General features: G+C 43.5%; 1 protein-coding gene across 20 annotated transcripts in view; it reads left to right on the forward strand.

The window, feature by feature from the left end:
- The window catches only part of MAP2 (microtubule associated protein 2), a 218,260-nt gene that overhangs the window by 187,773 nt on the left and 14,985 nt on the right, over window positions 1-15,502 (forward strand). For 13 of the 20 annotated variants that reach the window (XM_063400145.1, XM_063400144.1, XM_063400147.1 and 10 more), the window contains 4 exons: window positions 1,604-1,665; window positions 5,488-5,661; window positions 7,051-7,204; window positions 9,343-9,686. In XM_063400145.1, the coding sequence (XP_063256215.1) occupies window positions 1,604-1,665; window positions 5,488-5,661; window positions 7,051-7,204; window positions 9,343-9,686 (734 nt within the window). The remainder of the gene's footprint in view (window positions 1-1,603; window positions 1,666-5,487; window positions 5,662-7,050; window positions 7,205-9,342; window positions 9,687-15,502) is intronic. The other 7 variants (XM_063400153.1, XM_063400149.1, XM_063400151.1 and 4 more) reach the window with 3 other exon arrangements.

The following is a 15,502-nucleotide window of genomic DNA, read 5'->3' on the forward strand; positions in this document are numbered from 1 at the left end:
GTAAGCACTGGCAAATACCAGCAACTTACAGGACCATATCCAAAGCAGGGACGGTTTTTTAAGAGACGTGTCCTTTTTGACAAAGAACTTGCATGGCAAACCCTGATGAGAGAGTTGAGAAGCCTTTGTCTTGGCTAGCGCAGCTCCATGAGTGAAAGCCCAGCCTGGCCTGTGTTTTGTTGGTGGCTGTGAGACGCTACTGCAGTTTGTGTTATCAGAGGGGTGTTTCGAGAGGCAAGGCCAGGACAATGACCTGACCATGATATGCTTCTGTTCCTTGTTTTCAGTTCTGGGCTCGCCCCTGAGCTGAAACACGTTTGCTCTGTATTTCAGCCAACAGCAGGGCCTGTAGAAATCTTGTGTTCAAATGGAGAAGCTGTGGTTGTTACCAGGCATATTGGCACAAGTGACACAGCTTTTGTTCCGCCTCACAGTGGTGGCTGCTTAGGGTTGGATGCCAAGGGAAGGAGGAAGGAAGCTGTTCGTGGCTATCTATGAGAGATGGGAACCAGACCCAAACCAGCAGTAACAGCTGTGCTGAAGTGTGACACGGGAAGGCTCTGCTGTACTTACCTCTCTTAAAAACTCACAAGAACTGAATTATGCAGTTACATATTCTTTTCCTCCTCACAAGTTCTCTCTCCTACACCTTGGACTAGAGTGGATAGTGTGACAGAAAACCAGGGGATAACCTCACCATGCCTGAGCTCTAGAAAAGGGAAAAATCAACCTGACCTTCCCTGTATGAGGAATTAGGGTTGGTTCTAGAGTTGGAGAACAGTTGGGTTTATAGCAGAAAGTTGTCATTTGCGATTGCTGTCCTGCTCCTGCTTTTACCAAGGGCATTCTGGCACAGGGGCCAGAATATGGCATGTCTAGTTAAGTGGCATGTCCCCTCCTAAGTAGCAGCATGGGGTGAAGCTAATAACCTGCTTTCCAAAAAGCTGCCCCGTTCCAAAAACAGGGTGGATGGATTCAAAGTCCAAGAGAAAGATCTTGCCTCAAACCATGTTGTATCAGATCAATGAAATACTGAATTAACAATCTTGACATCGCAGATAAACCTTGTATTTCTAAAGTTTTGAGAGCTTAGTTGACCATGACACACTGACCTTGTTGACACAACTAGGATGATAACAGTGAATCTCTCTCTTTCCATTTTGAATGTTGGCTAATATTTTGAAAGTGAAAGACTATAGAGGCCTCTCTTAAAATTTTAATTTGTGGATGATTTAAAGGCACCTGATTTTTAAAGACAGTCCTGAAAATCAGGATGCTAAGTTGTCTGACGATTGACCAGAAACTCTTACATTTGTCAGCTATTTCTGGAACTTTTTTCTTTTAGTTTATAGACTTTCCAGGAACATGAATACAAAGTTTCATTTTGTTCAAAACACATAGAATATCAGTTTACCTCAAGTAAGATGAATACAGAAAATTTTTAAGGCAAGTAAATGTCTGCATACAGTTCACTGAGGGTAATGCACAAAGTACTTGCTTTGCACAGTAGTTTCAAGGCATTTAATTGCTCTAACAAGTGTACTAAATGGAAATGCTTATTATTACTGTCTTTAACTATCAAGTCTTTCTTTGGATTTCTCAGCAGCAGGTGGTGAAACAAACCAGGCTCCTGCTGTATTTAAACAAGCAAAGGAAAAACTCTCAGTGAGTAAAACCATCTTATTGTTCATCTTTATAATCTCCTTTTGCCCTTATTTCATGTTTTTTATGTTAATTCAGTAAGTGATTGTGCGTTCCATTTAAAATTTGTTCACCATGTTCATTATTCATTTAAAAGGATAACTAAACCCACCTTTCCTGAATGCCCTTTGAAGTCTAGTCTCAAATGGTAGATGGTGACAGTTTGCAGATCCATGGAGGGCACACAGACTCTAAACTTCAGGACTTTGGAGTCTGGTCAGCATTTTGAGCCAGGCCCTTCTGTGGGATCAGCTCATACCATGGCCCTTCCAGCAGCACCCAGCTTGCACTGCCAGCCTGCTGGAGTGCTGTGCAGGCAGAAGCCCTCCCCAGGACTGCTGCATATTTCCAGGGTTCTCAGGGACCGTGCCTGTTACTGGCCAGTGGGATTTACATGTGATTCAGAGCTTTCAGTCTGGCCACTTCCTGGGCCACTGTCTGTGTTATAACCTGTCAGATTACTGCCTTGCCTTGCGTTCAGCTGCTCTACAGCCTTTTCTGCTGCCTGTGTCTGGCTCTCCTAAGGAAAGACTCCCTTGCTGACCCTGCACTGTTTCTGTCCCACCCCTCCAAAATCCTCAGGAAACAACCTCCGTTCACTCTCCCCTGTGCAATTGTTTTTTCCATGACATGACACAACGCTAATTCACACCTGCAGCACAGCACTTTGTCATTGTTATCACAGAATATGTTGAGTTGGAAGGGACCATCAGGATCATCGAGTCCAACTCCTGCCCCTGAGCATCCTCCAACATTAACAATTAAGAATTTCTTTAGACTTTCTCTAAATTTCCTGATATATTTCCTAGTGTATTCCACAGGTGATTTCTTCCATTTGTTTAACCAGACCATCAATTCTTTGGGGAGCAAAAAAGCTATGTCACATGAAGTGCAAAACATTTTTGAATCATAAGAAACTGCTAGTGCTGAGAGCAGCATAACCAGTTGGAGGCTTTGGAGGAATCATGTTTTTTCAGGTCTGACTCATTACAGCTCATAACTGGGAAATTATTAGAACTTCTTTACAAGTACAGTGAGTAAGAGCTGTGCAGGTTTCTGGGCTGAGTCTGAGCATCTTTTATTACTGTCTTTTCTTGACAGACCATCAATACTTGCACAAGAGAAGCCAATACTTGCCCATGTTCAGTGTTTATGGAGTGCTCTAGTACAAGCACTGCACAATCATTCTGTGAAATTATCCTTCTGTAAACCTTTCCTGTTCCTGCCCCGTATGTTGTAGCACAGTTCAGAAAGCTGTCACGTGCTTACTCTCTCTCCCTGTTAACTTGCCTCTCTGGTTGCCACACTCACACACCTCTTGGACATTTTCTTTTCTGTGCGTTGCCTTTGCCTCTGCTTTTACAAAGATCTCTCCCTGTTTTTGTTGTTTTGTTTCTTCGTGGTTTTCAGCTTTTATGTCCTTCAAGTGCAGCCTTTTCCTCTCCACTGGTAATGTTAGATCATCCAGCCTGGTCAGTTTTGTTATTCAAGTTCAGACTGCAGTTTACACAGGACAAGTTCAGGAAAAGCTAAACAGTTCCATCTGCTGGAGGCAGCTGTGTACCTGCCTTTCACAGTGAGGTGCTAAAAACCTGTGCCATGTGTTAGGAACACCTTGAAACAAAAGGAGGTTCTGTATCCCCACTTCAGCAACCCCTGAGTTCCAGTGAGAGTTACATAGATCTTTGTCCTCTGGACACCTGACCTGTCCAGCAACATAAATTAAAACAGAGGGTTGAGGTAATGTATTCCAAACAGAGACTTGAGTTTTCCTGCAGGGATTGACACATGCTTTCTTTGCTTGCTCAACCAGCTTTGGGCAGATTGTGTTGCTATGACTGATGCTAAAAAGTGCCTTGTTATCTCAATAAGATGGAGGGACTCCAGACTGTGATAACCAGAGCTGTGCAGCAGCTCAAGGTCATGACTTTTCCCCATCCGTTCCATTGACAGATCCCAGTGTTGTCCATCCTCAGCATCCACATTAGATTCATGCATTCACAGAGGACACTGAGCAATATGAGCGCAAAGTCTTTGCACTGTGACTAGAACCTTAATCTGTAAGAGTTTGTCAGTCTCATTATAGGGGCAATTTCTTGCAAGCAAGTTGAAAATGGTGAAAACTACAGACTGAAGATTTGGGCCTCAAACAATGTGTGCTTAGTTCTATCTCTAGTTCAGAAAGCCAGGTGAAGGGTGCCTGCACAATGTCTGCTTCTTGGGGCCACCCAACATAGACACCCTGCTTCCACCGAGTTTCAGCATCAATAAATACCCTCATGGATTTCTAAACAGGATCCAAAGTTTCACAAATGGATGAAACCCATAAATTGAATTGTGACAAACCAGTCAAAGTCTGGAAAAGCCTTTGCTTTGACAGAAACGCATATTCTGTAGTTTCTGTGTAAAATAATTATTCACTGGTTTTCTTCTGTTTGTTCACAGACAGTAAAAAAAAAATTAAGAAATAGGCATAAATACAGTTGCAAAACTGTTATGGGAACAAGTTCTTTCTAGTAAAGCATTCCATCCTAATTTCTTGTCTTGCAACTTGGTGTGGAGGATGACGTCCAGTAGAATTCCCCTTAGCTCTGCTGTAGAACTGGAATTGCTTTTTATCCAGTTCTGCAACTCCTAATCACGTGGGTGATGTCATGGATGACGTTCAGCACACCAGCCTCAGTTTTCCATACAGCCTAAGCCAGACGCCTGTCAGAGCTGGACAGCCCATTCTTTTCTCATTTTCTAACAAGACAAATTAAAAGCAACTCATGTACCCTTTCTGAACATTGGGAACGTCAGGGGGACTGATAGAGATCAAATGCCAAGTTCAGTGCTAAAATTCAGTACAAATCCCAGAATGACTGGCCCATTGGGATTGTTCCTGTGTGTAATCTCATGCCAGCATGACTACAGAGAGGATCAGGATTCCCTAGGTAACACCTTTGCAAAATCTCTTCGTAATATCAGTTATATCTATGGAAGAAAAGAAGTGCTTCTTAAGCAAGGAGTCCTGTTCTCTTTCAAGGAGATTCCTTTTGGTAAAACAGTAAGGTGCTACCAAGTGTTAACAAAGATTTTCTGTCTGGCCTGTTGGTGTTTAATTGTTCTTTCAATACAAAACTCTCATATTTTGGTATCAAACAAGTATCTGTTCACAATAACATACCATGTCAGCCTTTCAGCCATATGTGGCTTTCCTCATCCCAGGACTCCATACTGCCAGTATAAATTTATGACTTTCTATGGAGTGACACCAAATGCAGAGAGCAGTATTTGGGGTATGTTAGGGATTTTTTCTGTACACAGTGGCAAAAGAAGGAACACTCTTGTCCTGCTGCTGTTGTGGGAATACTGGTGTAACTTTGCTTCTAAGATTCCCACTGTTTTATTCCTGATTTTAACCTGAAGGGATATATTTCAGGTTTAAAGGGCTGGGATTTCTTGGTGCTCCTGTAGCTTTGCACTTGTTTCTAATGCAGCCAAGCAGCAGTTGTACCTGTTAAATGCCACACCCTGCACCAGTTTCTTCCTAATGACACAAGACCAAAACAGCATCTGCAGAAAAAGGCAGATTCCTAGAATTGATTACTCTGTCCAGACCTAGGTAGCTGCAGTCAAGCAACACAAAACTGAAACTTCCATGATTGTCATATCTGCCTAGACCATTACCAGACACAGGAAAAGTATTAATTCATAGCTTGGCATATTTTTTTTGGTCCATGTTGCATGTATTTTCCTTTTGTCCAGCTTCATGTTGTGTTTTGTTTGTTTTCTCATAACTAGACTGCCTCTTTGTCAAAGATTCCTGCCTCAAAGTCTAGAGCAAAGTCATTGCTTCCTCCAAGACCCAGCTCAGCTTGCTCATTACCCACTAAAAGGGGCACATTTCTCGATACAGACAGTTATTTTGTTCGGCCCTCCTCTGCAGGCCCAAGAGACTCAAAATCAGATGCTAAGGTAAGGTAGCAGGGTTGGTGAAGAGAGTTAGAGATGCACAGGTGAGCCCCATGAAACACATTATCTATCCACTGAATCTGAGTAATTCTCTGCGAAGCTCCTGAGGGATTACTTAGAGTGGCAGGAAAACTGATTGGCAGGCTACAAGATCTCTGCTACAAAACAGATAAAAACGGAGATACTCCAGAGGAAACGTAAGTGAAGTAAGTTCTAACTGGAAAGACAGATCTTCTTTCTGTTTATCAGACTACTGCAATGACTGCCAAGAAATTACAGCCATTTGCAGCTGGGTAGGTGCTAAAGAACAGCACGACTAATTTGCCATCCAAGTTTAAAAAATGTAATTTTTGACCTGTTGATATTCTTCAAGATCAAATTCGGTCTCCAGCATAGGAGGGTACAATTCTAATTACCAGCAGTAGGTGATAGAATAGGGCAGAATCCAAATGCTCAAGGAACCAGATTTAGTCAATGCATAGGATTTTGTGAAGTTGCAGTATAAATTTAAAAATATGTTTGGCAGTCCATTTCAACTTCTCTGTGTTTACATTTCTCTTGTGTTTCAAATCATTATGGTGAGTTAACTCTCCCCATCTAAAAATTGGTTTTGCCATTGACTTGTATTTTTTGTTTAATGCCGTACTTGGTGTGTCTTTTACTGGTTGGGACCATCATCATTTGTCTTTATGCTGATCTGTCTTTGGCTGCACATCCCATAAGCTCAAAAATATTCTAACATACATGTCCATTGCCTTAATGGTAAAGAGGGGTTTACTTCACCCTCCTAAAGAGAAGGTATGCGCTGATTTCAAAAAGTAAACATTTTATTGTAGAAGGAATTAAAACAACAGGATTTATAACCTCACACTCAGAAAAAGAAAAAAACAAAAACCAGAAAAAACCAACAAAACCTGTAGCTAAAACTTTATCTCCATAAGAAATTTACACGTTAGTGTTTGAGTATGCAAAAACCACACAGCACCTACCAATGTAGTGTATGGTATATCCTGGACACCAGCAGTATGGTTACTTTGCAGGTAAATTCACATAGGAATTTCACACTTGAGCTCTAGAGAGTTCTTTGACTTTCAACTTGCACTTAAACCCCCCCTTTTTCCTCATGAGGAGCCAGCTGTGGGATACATTGACATTTAGATCCAAGAATATCCCTGTATGTCTCGGGATAGTTATCAGAAGATGTTTTGATGCAGTAAAGAAGCCCAGGGAGCTAAAGCAGAGCATGGAGGGTGACTGATCCCCTCAGGTTCCTGTGTGAGGAGCACACTGGGCAGGATTAGGTTTCCCCCTCAGTGTACAGATACAGGAGATCACAGCCCAAAGAGCGAGTTTTGAGAACTAAACCTTCTTTTGTTGTTGTGCTGCTATTAGGATGGAGTGAGCAAGAGCCCCGAGAAGCGTTCATCTCTGCCAAGACCTTCCTCCATCCTCCCTCCTCGACGAGGTGTATCAGGAGACCGAGACAGAGAGGAGAACTCCCTCTCCCTCACAACCTCTCTTTCCTCTTCAGTACGACGGACTACCCGTATGTTGTCCTTTTGTTGCATATTACCCTTCTGCTTCTGTGGTTGCCTCCACCCTCCTCAGATTTGTCACGTCCCTGACTTTGAGACAGAGTGGTCTGGGGTGTGCTATTGGGAATCAGAGCCCACAGACCGGTTTTGTTCATGTGCCGAGTGCCTGAAAGCAGGGACAGGATGCATCTGCAGTGCCCAGAGTGGGGGCTGCTGCCCAGACTAATTCCTGGTATTAGAAAATGCCTTTGCAGGGAGCTCAGAGCTGGGCGAGGTATTTAACACACAGCATGTACAAATAGAAGCAAAAAATAATGAGTCAAAACTGAAGTAAACAACCTGAAGTATTCTGATGGATTTTGGACAAGTGAACCTGGTAGTTACAGTCATTAATTTGCTGTTTCCCAGTAATTATCTCCCTATGCTCTACTCCTAGGGTAAAATCTCTGCTGAGAATTGAGATGTTAACTAGCAGTGTGACTCACTGGGGGCAGTTAAGATAGTGAACCAGCTGGGTTCCTTTTATGAGGACCAGAGTTGTCAAATCACAAGCCAAAATAAATTACAGGACAAAGACAATTTACTAAATAACCCCAGAACTTTTAGCCAGGCTTTAGAACACACATGTGGCTTCCTGCTTTCCAACAGGTGTTCCTCTGTCTTCTCTCTTTAGAAACCAATCTTAGCCCTTTTTAAAACAGCTTAGGGGAAGTAGATGATTAAATTCTGCAAAAAAAGTCCTTTGAAATTCATAAGTGATGTTCCAAAGGTAAAATAGAGACCTTTTGAAAGCAGAGTGACCTCCAGCTGGCACAGCAGCCAGCCCATTCTCCTGACCAGGAGTGAGAGACCATTAAGCATTTGGCAGCGTGGTGAAGGGCTGAGGAATGAAAAATAAATATACCAGATCTGCAAGGAAGTGGGGACAAAAATTCCCTTTCTGTCTCAGGTGGTTTAGTGAGAAGCTTTAGGGTTGGTTTGGAGAGAAAGAAACCTGTTCAGGGAAATGGGAGGTGAGTGGAGCATGTTCAGTCTGCCTAATGAATCGTGTAGAGCAAGGAGTGTCTCCTGAGCCCCAGGGACAGGAGTGCATTGGGCTTGGGCCACTATCATTGCATAAACAGAATGATTAGCAAATACTTCAAATAAGAATTTGTTTAGTCTCGCTGGATGCTTTTGAGAAGCCCATTGGATTTTTAATTTCTGGACATTTGAAGAGTGAAAAAATGCATGCACCCATTCAGCACTGAGGTTCCCAGGTTTTGAGAGTTACTTTGATCTTTCTCTCCTTAAGTATTCTCAGCAAAATTTTACTTTGGAGGTATCTCAGCTTCTGTTTATTTATGTTTGAGAGTTAGGAGCAGAGTTGGCTGCAGAAAGCACAGCTGAGCTGGTCCTTGTGCCCAGTGAAAAGGACTGGCAATGCCATAAACAGTGAATGGAGCTGCTACAAAATGATATTTTGTTTTGTTTGCACTTGCATGCAAATGTAAGTAGAATGTAACTTTTTGTCAAGATTGCCTCTGGTAATGGCTTTCTTTCACAGCACCAATGCAAAATAGCAATTCTCTGTGAGGACATCTACCCATCCACAAAACAGAGCTATAGCTTGTTCACCAGCTGAATGCCCACCTTGGGTTCACCTGCAGTACAGCAGCAGTGGTATGAGAAACAGCACCAGCCAGGCACTCACAGCTTTTCATTTCAGGAATATCACCAGAATTTTTACTGCTTTCTAGTTTATTGCCCAGGTCCACTGAAATTGGTTGGCTGAAGTCCTGAAGGTTGGATTCCAAGGATGTTTCTCGTCCTTTCCCCAAAATGGAAATAAATGTGATGATGTGCCTTGTTTAGCCAGCTTAGCAGGAAGCAGAGGCGTTGTGGGAAGCGCTCCTGTGTTACAGAGTGGAGAGCTCAATCACTCTGAGGGCATTAGCTCAACTTCTCGTGGCAAGGTAAATGCTGGCAGGCTGATGAGCAGAGGAGGACACAGACAGACCCGTTCAGGCTGCTGTTCCAGCAGCAGCACCGCCACCTTAACAGCTCCCCCACCTGGCACACAGGGATGTGGCTTTGGGAGTGCAAAGGGAAGAAGAGCTGTACTTGTGTGCCTCTAAAGCTGGTTTTTTGTGTTTTTTTCTGAATGTAGGATCAGAGCCCATTCGTAGCAGAACGGGAAAAAGCGGAACTTCTACCCCCACTACTCCTGGCTCCACTGCCATCACTCCAGGGACACCACCAAGCTATGCCTCCCGTACCCCGGGCACTCCAGGGACACCCAGTTACTCCAGAACTCCCCACACTCCTGGGACACCCAAATCGGCAATACTGGTACCTACTGAGAAAAAAGTTGCCATAATTCGCACGCCTCCTAAATCTCCAGCCACTCCAAAGCAGCTCCGAGTTATTAATCAGCCTCTACCTGACCTCAAGAATGTCAGGTCCAAAATCGGGTCAACAGATAATATCAAATACCAGCCTAAAGGAGGGCAGGTAAGGATTCCACTCTTTATGTTCATCCATATGTTATTTACTCTTCTGTGTGCACCTTTGTGATAGGCATGGGACAGGGGACATTTTGAGTTGCCTTGTAAAGCCTCTTCTGTTCTCCAAATCCCTTCTTTGTTTAAGTGGTGTTAAAGAAAAGGACAGTGATGGCAAAGAAGAGGACAATCTTCAGAAACTGTCTTGCCACATGGAAACTAACAGTGCCTGAGATCCATGAAGAAATTTCAAACAGGACTTTGCACTCCATGCCCTAGATGCATTTCTGCCTGGGTCCCAGCAGTTGCTGCTGACTTAGTCTTTATCAGTACAAACAAATAAGAGGTTTCTTTAATTCACACAAGTTGAAAATCAATCCAGGTCTATGTTAGCAGGATTACACAGCACACTGCCTTTTCCTCTGCCATTGATATGACATGCATTGTGTTGGGTGAAGTTAATTAGGGTTGCAGCCTCCAACCTGGTAGATGCACCCCACAGTAAAGAGGGGTGTCACCCTGGTTTTGAAGACTTTTTTAAGCCTTCTGTTATGTTCTTCATATTGGAGTCAGAAGTTTCACCTTATCACACTTTCTACTATAAAAACATGGCCAGTGTTTATAGTAGAAAGTGTGATAAGGTGAAACTTCTGACTCCAATATGAAGAACATAACAGAAGGCTTAAAAAAGTCTTCAAAACCAGGGTGACAGAGGGGAAAGGGGCAGATATTACACTTAACTGGTTTTCTTGCTCCTGGGTTCAAATAAGCAAGAACAGGGCTTTAAATTGTATAAATTGGAGGATGCATATAAGTGTAAACATAAGAATGTGTCGTAAAGCAGATCAGGATTTTCTGTTCTCACTGCAAGAACACGAATTCAGTGACATCTTGATGTGATTAAGCACTGAAAAAAGAGGTACTTTCATACCTTGCAGTTATGCAATGAAGCACATTTTCATGAGGATTACTTTCAGCTAAAGACCAAACCTGTCTGTAGGGTGGCAAAATCAAAAGATCTCGGAATGCTTTGGGTGGGAGGTGACCCTAAAGATAATTCTAGCCTGCCCCCACGTGGCCTTGAACACTTCCAGGGACAGGGCATCAACCACTTCTCTGGGCTGTCTGTGCCAGCGCCTCGCACCATTACAATCAAGAATTTCTTCCCAACGTCCTATCAAACCCTGCCCTCTGGCAATTTGAAGCCATTCCCCTTGTCCTGTGACTCCTGGCTCTTCTCCAAAGGCCCTTTCCAGCTCTCTTGGAGCCCCTTTAGGCACTGGAAGGGGCTCTAAGATGTCCCCAGAGCCTTCTCTGCTCCACGCAGAGCAATCTCAGCTCTGTCTTTGCAGCAGAGGTGCTCAAGCCCTCGGAGCATCTTCACAGCCCTCCTCTGGACTTGTTCCAGCAGATCCATGTCCTTCCTATCCTGGGGACACAGTACTCCAGGGGGAGTGTTATGGGAGCAGAGGGGCAGAATCCTCTTCTCAGCCTGCAGATCATTCTTCCCTGGGTGCAGCCCAGGACATGGCTGGTTTCAGGGATGCAGGTGCACGTGGCCAGTTCTTGTCTAGCTCTCATCCACCAGCACCCCCGAGTCCTCCTTGGCAGGGCTGCCCCCATCCGTGCTCTGTTCAGGCTGTTTGTGCCTGGCATTACCTGGACCCACATGAAGCACCTTGCACTTGGCCTTGCTGAGTCCCTGGTTATTACAGACAGAACTCACCAAATTTTGGATGGGGCAGTAAAAATGGAGGCTTTCATGCTAGGCAGAAGCTTTTGGAGACTGAGGAGAGTCAGATATGAAGAACCATAAATCTTGCTGAGGCATGGTGGTTATACCTCTGCTTGATACTCTACCAAGCACAGCCAAAGCTGGAATAGTCTTCCCGCATTTTTGAGCAATGCAGCAATGCTAACACAGATGGTGTTAAAATCCAAAATTATGTCCAAGTAATTTGATTTTCTTTCCATTTGGAAGAATTGTCCTAGCTTACAGTAGGAAGCCATCCATTCTGTAAATGTTTAAGGAGATATAAAACCAATAGTGACCTGATAGATATTTTGTGTGATTTAGCAACAAATAGGTGGAAGGAGGAAAAAGAATACAGCTTTCCAACATTTGTACTAAAAATACAGACAACTCAGTCTTGTGGGTGTAAACACTTATGTTGATGTATTTTTTTGTAAGGAGTACCTGTGCATTTCGTATTGATTCTAGACAAAACCCTGTGATGAAAACACCCAGAGCCTTCAGCTCCCTTTTGCTTCCTGAGTTACAGCAATGGCAGTGCAAGTGCTTTATGACAGGTTCATTTCTCAGCTGCCTCCAGGGACAGGACATCACAGGGCTCCCCATTCAGTTGTCCTGAAAACAGGACATTCCAGAAATCTGGGTTGCACAGTGTGCCCAGATCACATACTTATATATATATCTGTATTAGTATTGGAATCGATTGTGGAACTTACAGAGCAATGAGGTTTGCCTAATGCTGTCTCAGAAAGAAATAATAAATGGGATCAAAACTTCACTTTGCAGCCCTGTGCCTGCTGTAGGTTTTGCAGAGAAAAGGAACAGGCTCATATTTTAAACAGTAAGGTATCTCTAAGGTGTTGATCCTGTTTTCATGGTAAATGAACACACTCAGTACTTCCCAGGATTTGGACAGTGGCCCATTACTTGTGCCTCAGCCAGGGTACTTGTGCCTGTATTTGACAGTGTGATTATTTTGCACGGGAGCTCCACTCTGTTTGACATACTGTGTGGTGGATGGTCGTGGTGTGCAGGGGCTCCAGCAGCACAAATTCAGACTGTGCTTCTGGACTGGCATTCCTCATGCAGGCCCAGCATTAGGGCCCAAAACCAGCACCACGTACCCTGTGCTCCTCCTCTCTGTTACTCCCTCTGCACTGTCACAATTATATAAGAACCACAGCAAATTATATTTCTTTACAGACACTGTGCCTAGACAGTTCAATTTCCTCAGCAGCTCTAAAGAACTGCTCAGAGTCTTTGCTGAGCAGTGAAGGATGGCCCAGGATGGCATTTCAGTGCTGGGAAATCTGCTGGGTGAACAAAACAATGCTGAAGCCAAGGCATTTTTTACTTCCAGTGGTGTGTAGCCACTGAGCTGTGGGCTGGGCAAAGAGAAGCTCACTAAATTTTTCCTTTATGTCTCCTTTATGCCATAGTTGTTCAGTCTAGGCAAGAGGTTTTAGGATAATTCTTTTCCAGTTTCTACAGTTGAATTTTATAGGGTCTGTGAGAGCAACACATGAAAGCTAATTTCATTTCCTTGTGTCTGCTCAGTACTTTAATGTCTGGTAGCAATATTACCCTGGCTGAAATGAACTGTTCTCTGCTATTTGCATTTAGTGATGATACATCAAGCAAACAGAAAGCTTCTTTATAACCTGAACTGGAAGTGTTGATAGCAATAGCCACAGGAAAAACAAGCAGAGGAAAACCCAACGTTTATTTGGGCAAGTTAAGTACATAAACATAACATGCAAATCACTAAAGGAATACATCAGGCTGCCCAAAAGTGTCATTTAGAGACAGACTGGCCTTTTACCAGCAGTATATTTGAACTTGGCACAAGGACTTCTCTTAACTTGGAGCTGTTCTACAGAAAGCTGCACTCTGAAATGGCCAGAGGCTGGGGTGCAAAACTGAAGAAGCTCTTTGGGATGTCTGAATGCTAAATAAATCAAGAAGTGCAGTGCTTCAGCCTGGAATTTTATCAAACTCATCAGACTGATTTTCCTTCAGCTCTGCCTTGCCGGCCACAGAAACAAAGAAAAGGGGAGAAATCATTCCACCTGATGGGAGTTGTGTGTGTGTGTGAAGAGAATGCTTTTAGGGGAAGAAACAAGCCAAGTTTGCACTGCACCAAGCTCCTACTAGCAATAGATGGCTTGAAACATGTCTTAATTGGTGTTCTGCAGTGGGGAAGAAATGAGGGCTGCTCTGCTCTGTGATGCAGGCAGAAGGTGGTTTTCTGGTTTTCTCTTTATGATGCAGTATGGTGAAATGCATCATTACTGGCAAAGCTCAGAGGAGACTTGCTCATGGGTATGTCTGCTGGGCTTCAGATGGATTTTCACACTGCCTCAGCTGTGCAGCAAATGCTGCACTTTCCAAAGTAACCCATTTGCATCTGTTATTTCTCAGACAGCCCAAGGGAAGCATGGCGAGCTGGGAGAGGCTGTTGGAAATCTGTTTCAAATGCCACAACTGGTTTTTTGTTGTGCTTTTTTGGTTCAGATTTTTGGTTTTCCTCTTGAAATTCTGTCTATGAATGTGGTCGGTACCATATCAGAGTACAGAAGTGCACTAATTAAGTATTTTCATTCCTGGCAAGGCAGAGTATTTATAATGCATCATAAGCCAGCAACCAAGGACAAAACTAACCTAGATTTCTCTTCATTTTCTCTTCAAATGTATACCTAAAATCTCAGCCACAGGCAAGAACTTCAGTGGATGTGAAGCAGCAGAGCTTCATCAAAGTGAACAGAGCTGCACAGACTAGAATTACATGCATAAGCTTTAAAACACCACTTATCACAGTGACAGCCAGGCACCTTGTAAGAAGTAAGATGACACACAGAAAAATGAAATATCTAAGCCATGCTGAAGAATGAAATGGACCTTGAAAGATTTTAGGAAGATTAAGGAAGAACTTCACCATGTTCCCTAAACTGCAGAAAACAAAATACAATTAGCAATGAGTCAGGAAGTTTGAACAAACTGATGGCACCACTATTCAGTAGATACTTTCCAAAACCCACAGAAATGCTCACAAGGAGAACAGGCATGTGTGTTAGATGATAAAATAGACTGGCACTGGGAAGACATCTCAGAGGTGGGCAGAGGAGGAGGCTTGAATGGGTATCACTTGTTAGTTTCAAAATCAGTTTGGATTGATGCCAAATTGATTTTTTTTGTGTTGTCTTCTTTTATATATCCTCTGTGTTCATTACACATAAATTTGTAGCTCTGTAGCCTATCATTGTATTTGTAGCTTATCTCCAGCACTTTTCCTGACCCTGTCTGGTAAGTGAAATACAAAACACATTCCAAAGGTTCTAGGCTGGGGCTCTGAGGCTCCTATCCTGTCTTGGTTCCTCCTGGGAACCAAAGTTGAGATGCATTTTTATAAACAGAGTTTAGTCCCTATCTAGAGGAGGGGGCATTCAAAAAAAAGAGTTGAACTGGGGGGATTACCTCACCAACTATGCTTCTACTTGGGGATTCTTGTCAGATATGATAATTTGCAAAACGTATTAAAATGTATACATGTTATGCTGAGTGTACATCTTCAGCGTTTTGCACCTGAGGAATCGTGCACCTAAGGATCCTTAAAAGGCAGCCCCTTTTTATTGCCCTAGCTGTGTCTGGCATGTGATTTTAGGAGCAGTGAAAAGGCATCAGGATGGCAGGAGAGATTCCCCCCAACACACCCCCCAGACACCCCACCATCATGATCTACAAGGCTGTGTGCAGAGGTCAGTGTGCTTCTGGCATGTTCCCTGCCTCAGTGACAGCGTGCACTCAGTACAGACACACACAGGTCTGGCTGGTGCACTAGAGCTGAGCACCTCCTGGAGAAAGGCAGATCAAGAGTTCTCAGCTAAGCTCCCCTTCAGGCAGCATCGTATAATTCCTCCTCCTTGTGCTGTTTCACGTGTCTTTGCACCACTGTATGAACCTCATGACTGCCCAAAATCTGAAGTCTGTAAGTTATATACTGTTGGTGCAATGACTGCTGAAGAGTGTCCAGAAAGATGGTGGAGAGCAAGGCTTCACAAAAAGTGCAGCCTGAG

The sequence above is a fragment of the Prinia subflava genome, chromosome 6, assembly GCF_021018805.1.
Source record: "Prinia subflava isolate CZ2003 ecotype Zambia chromosome 6, Cam_Psub_1.2, whole genome shotgun sequence".
In the NCBI taxonomy this organism is placed as follows: domain Eukaryota; kingdom Metazoa; phylum Chordata; class Aves; order Passeriformes; family Cisticolidae; genus Prinia; species Prinia subflava.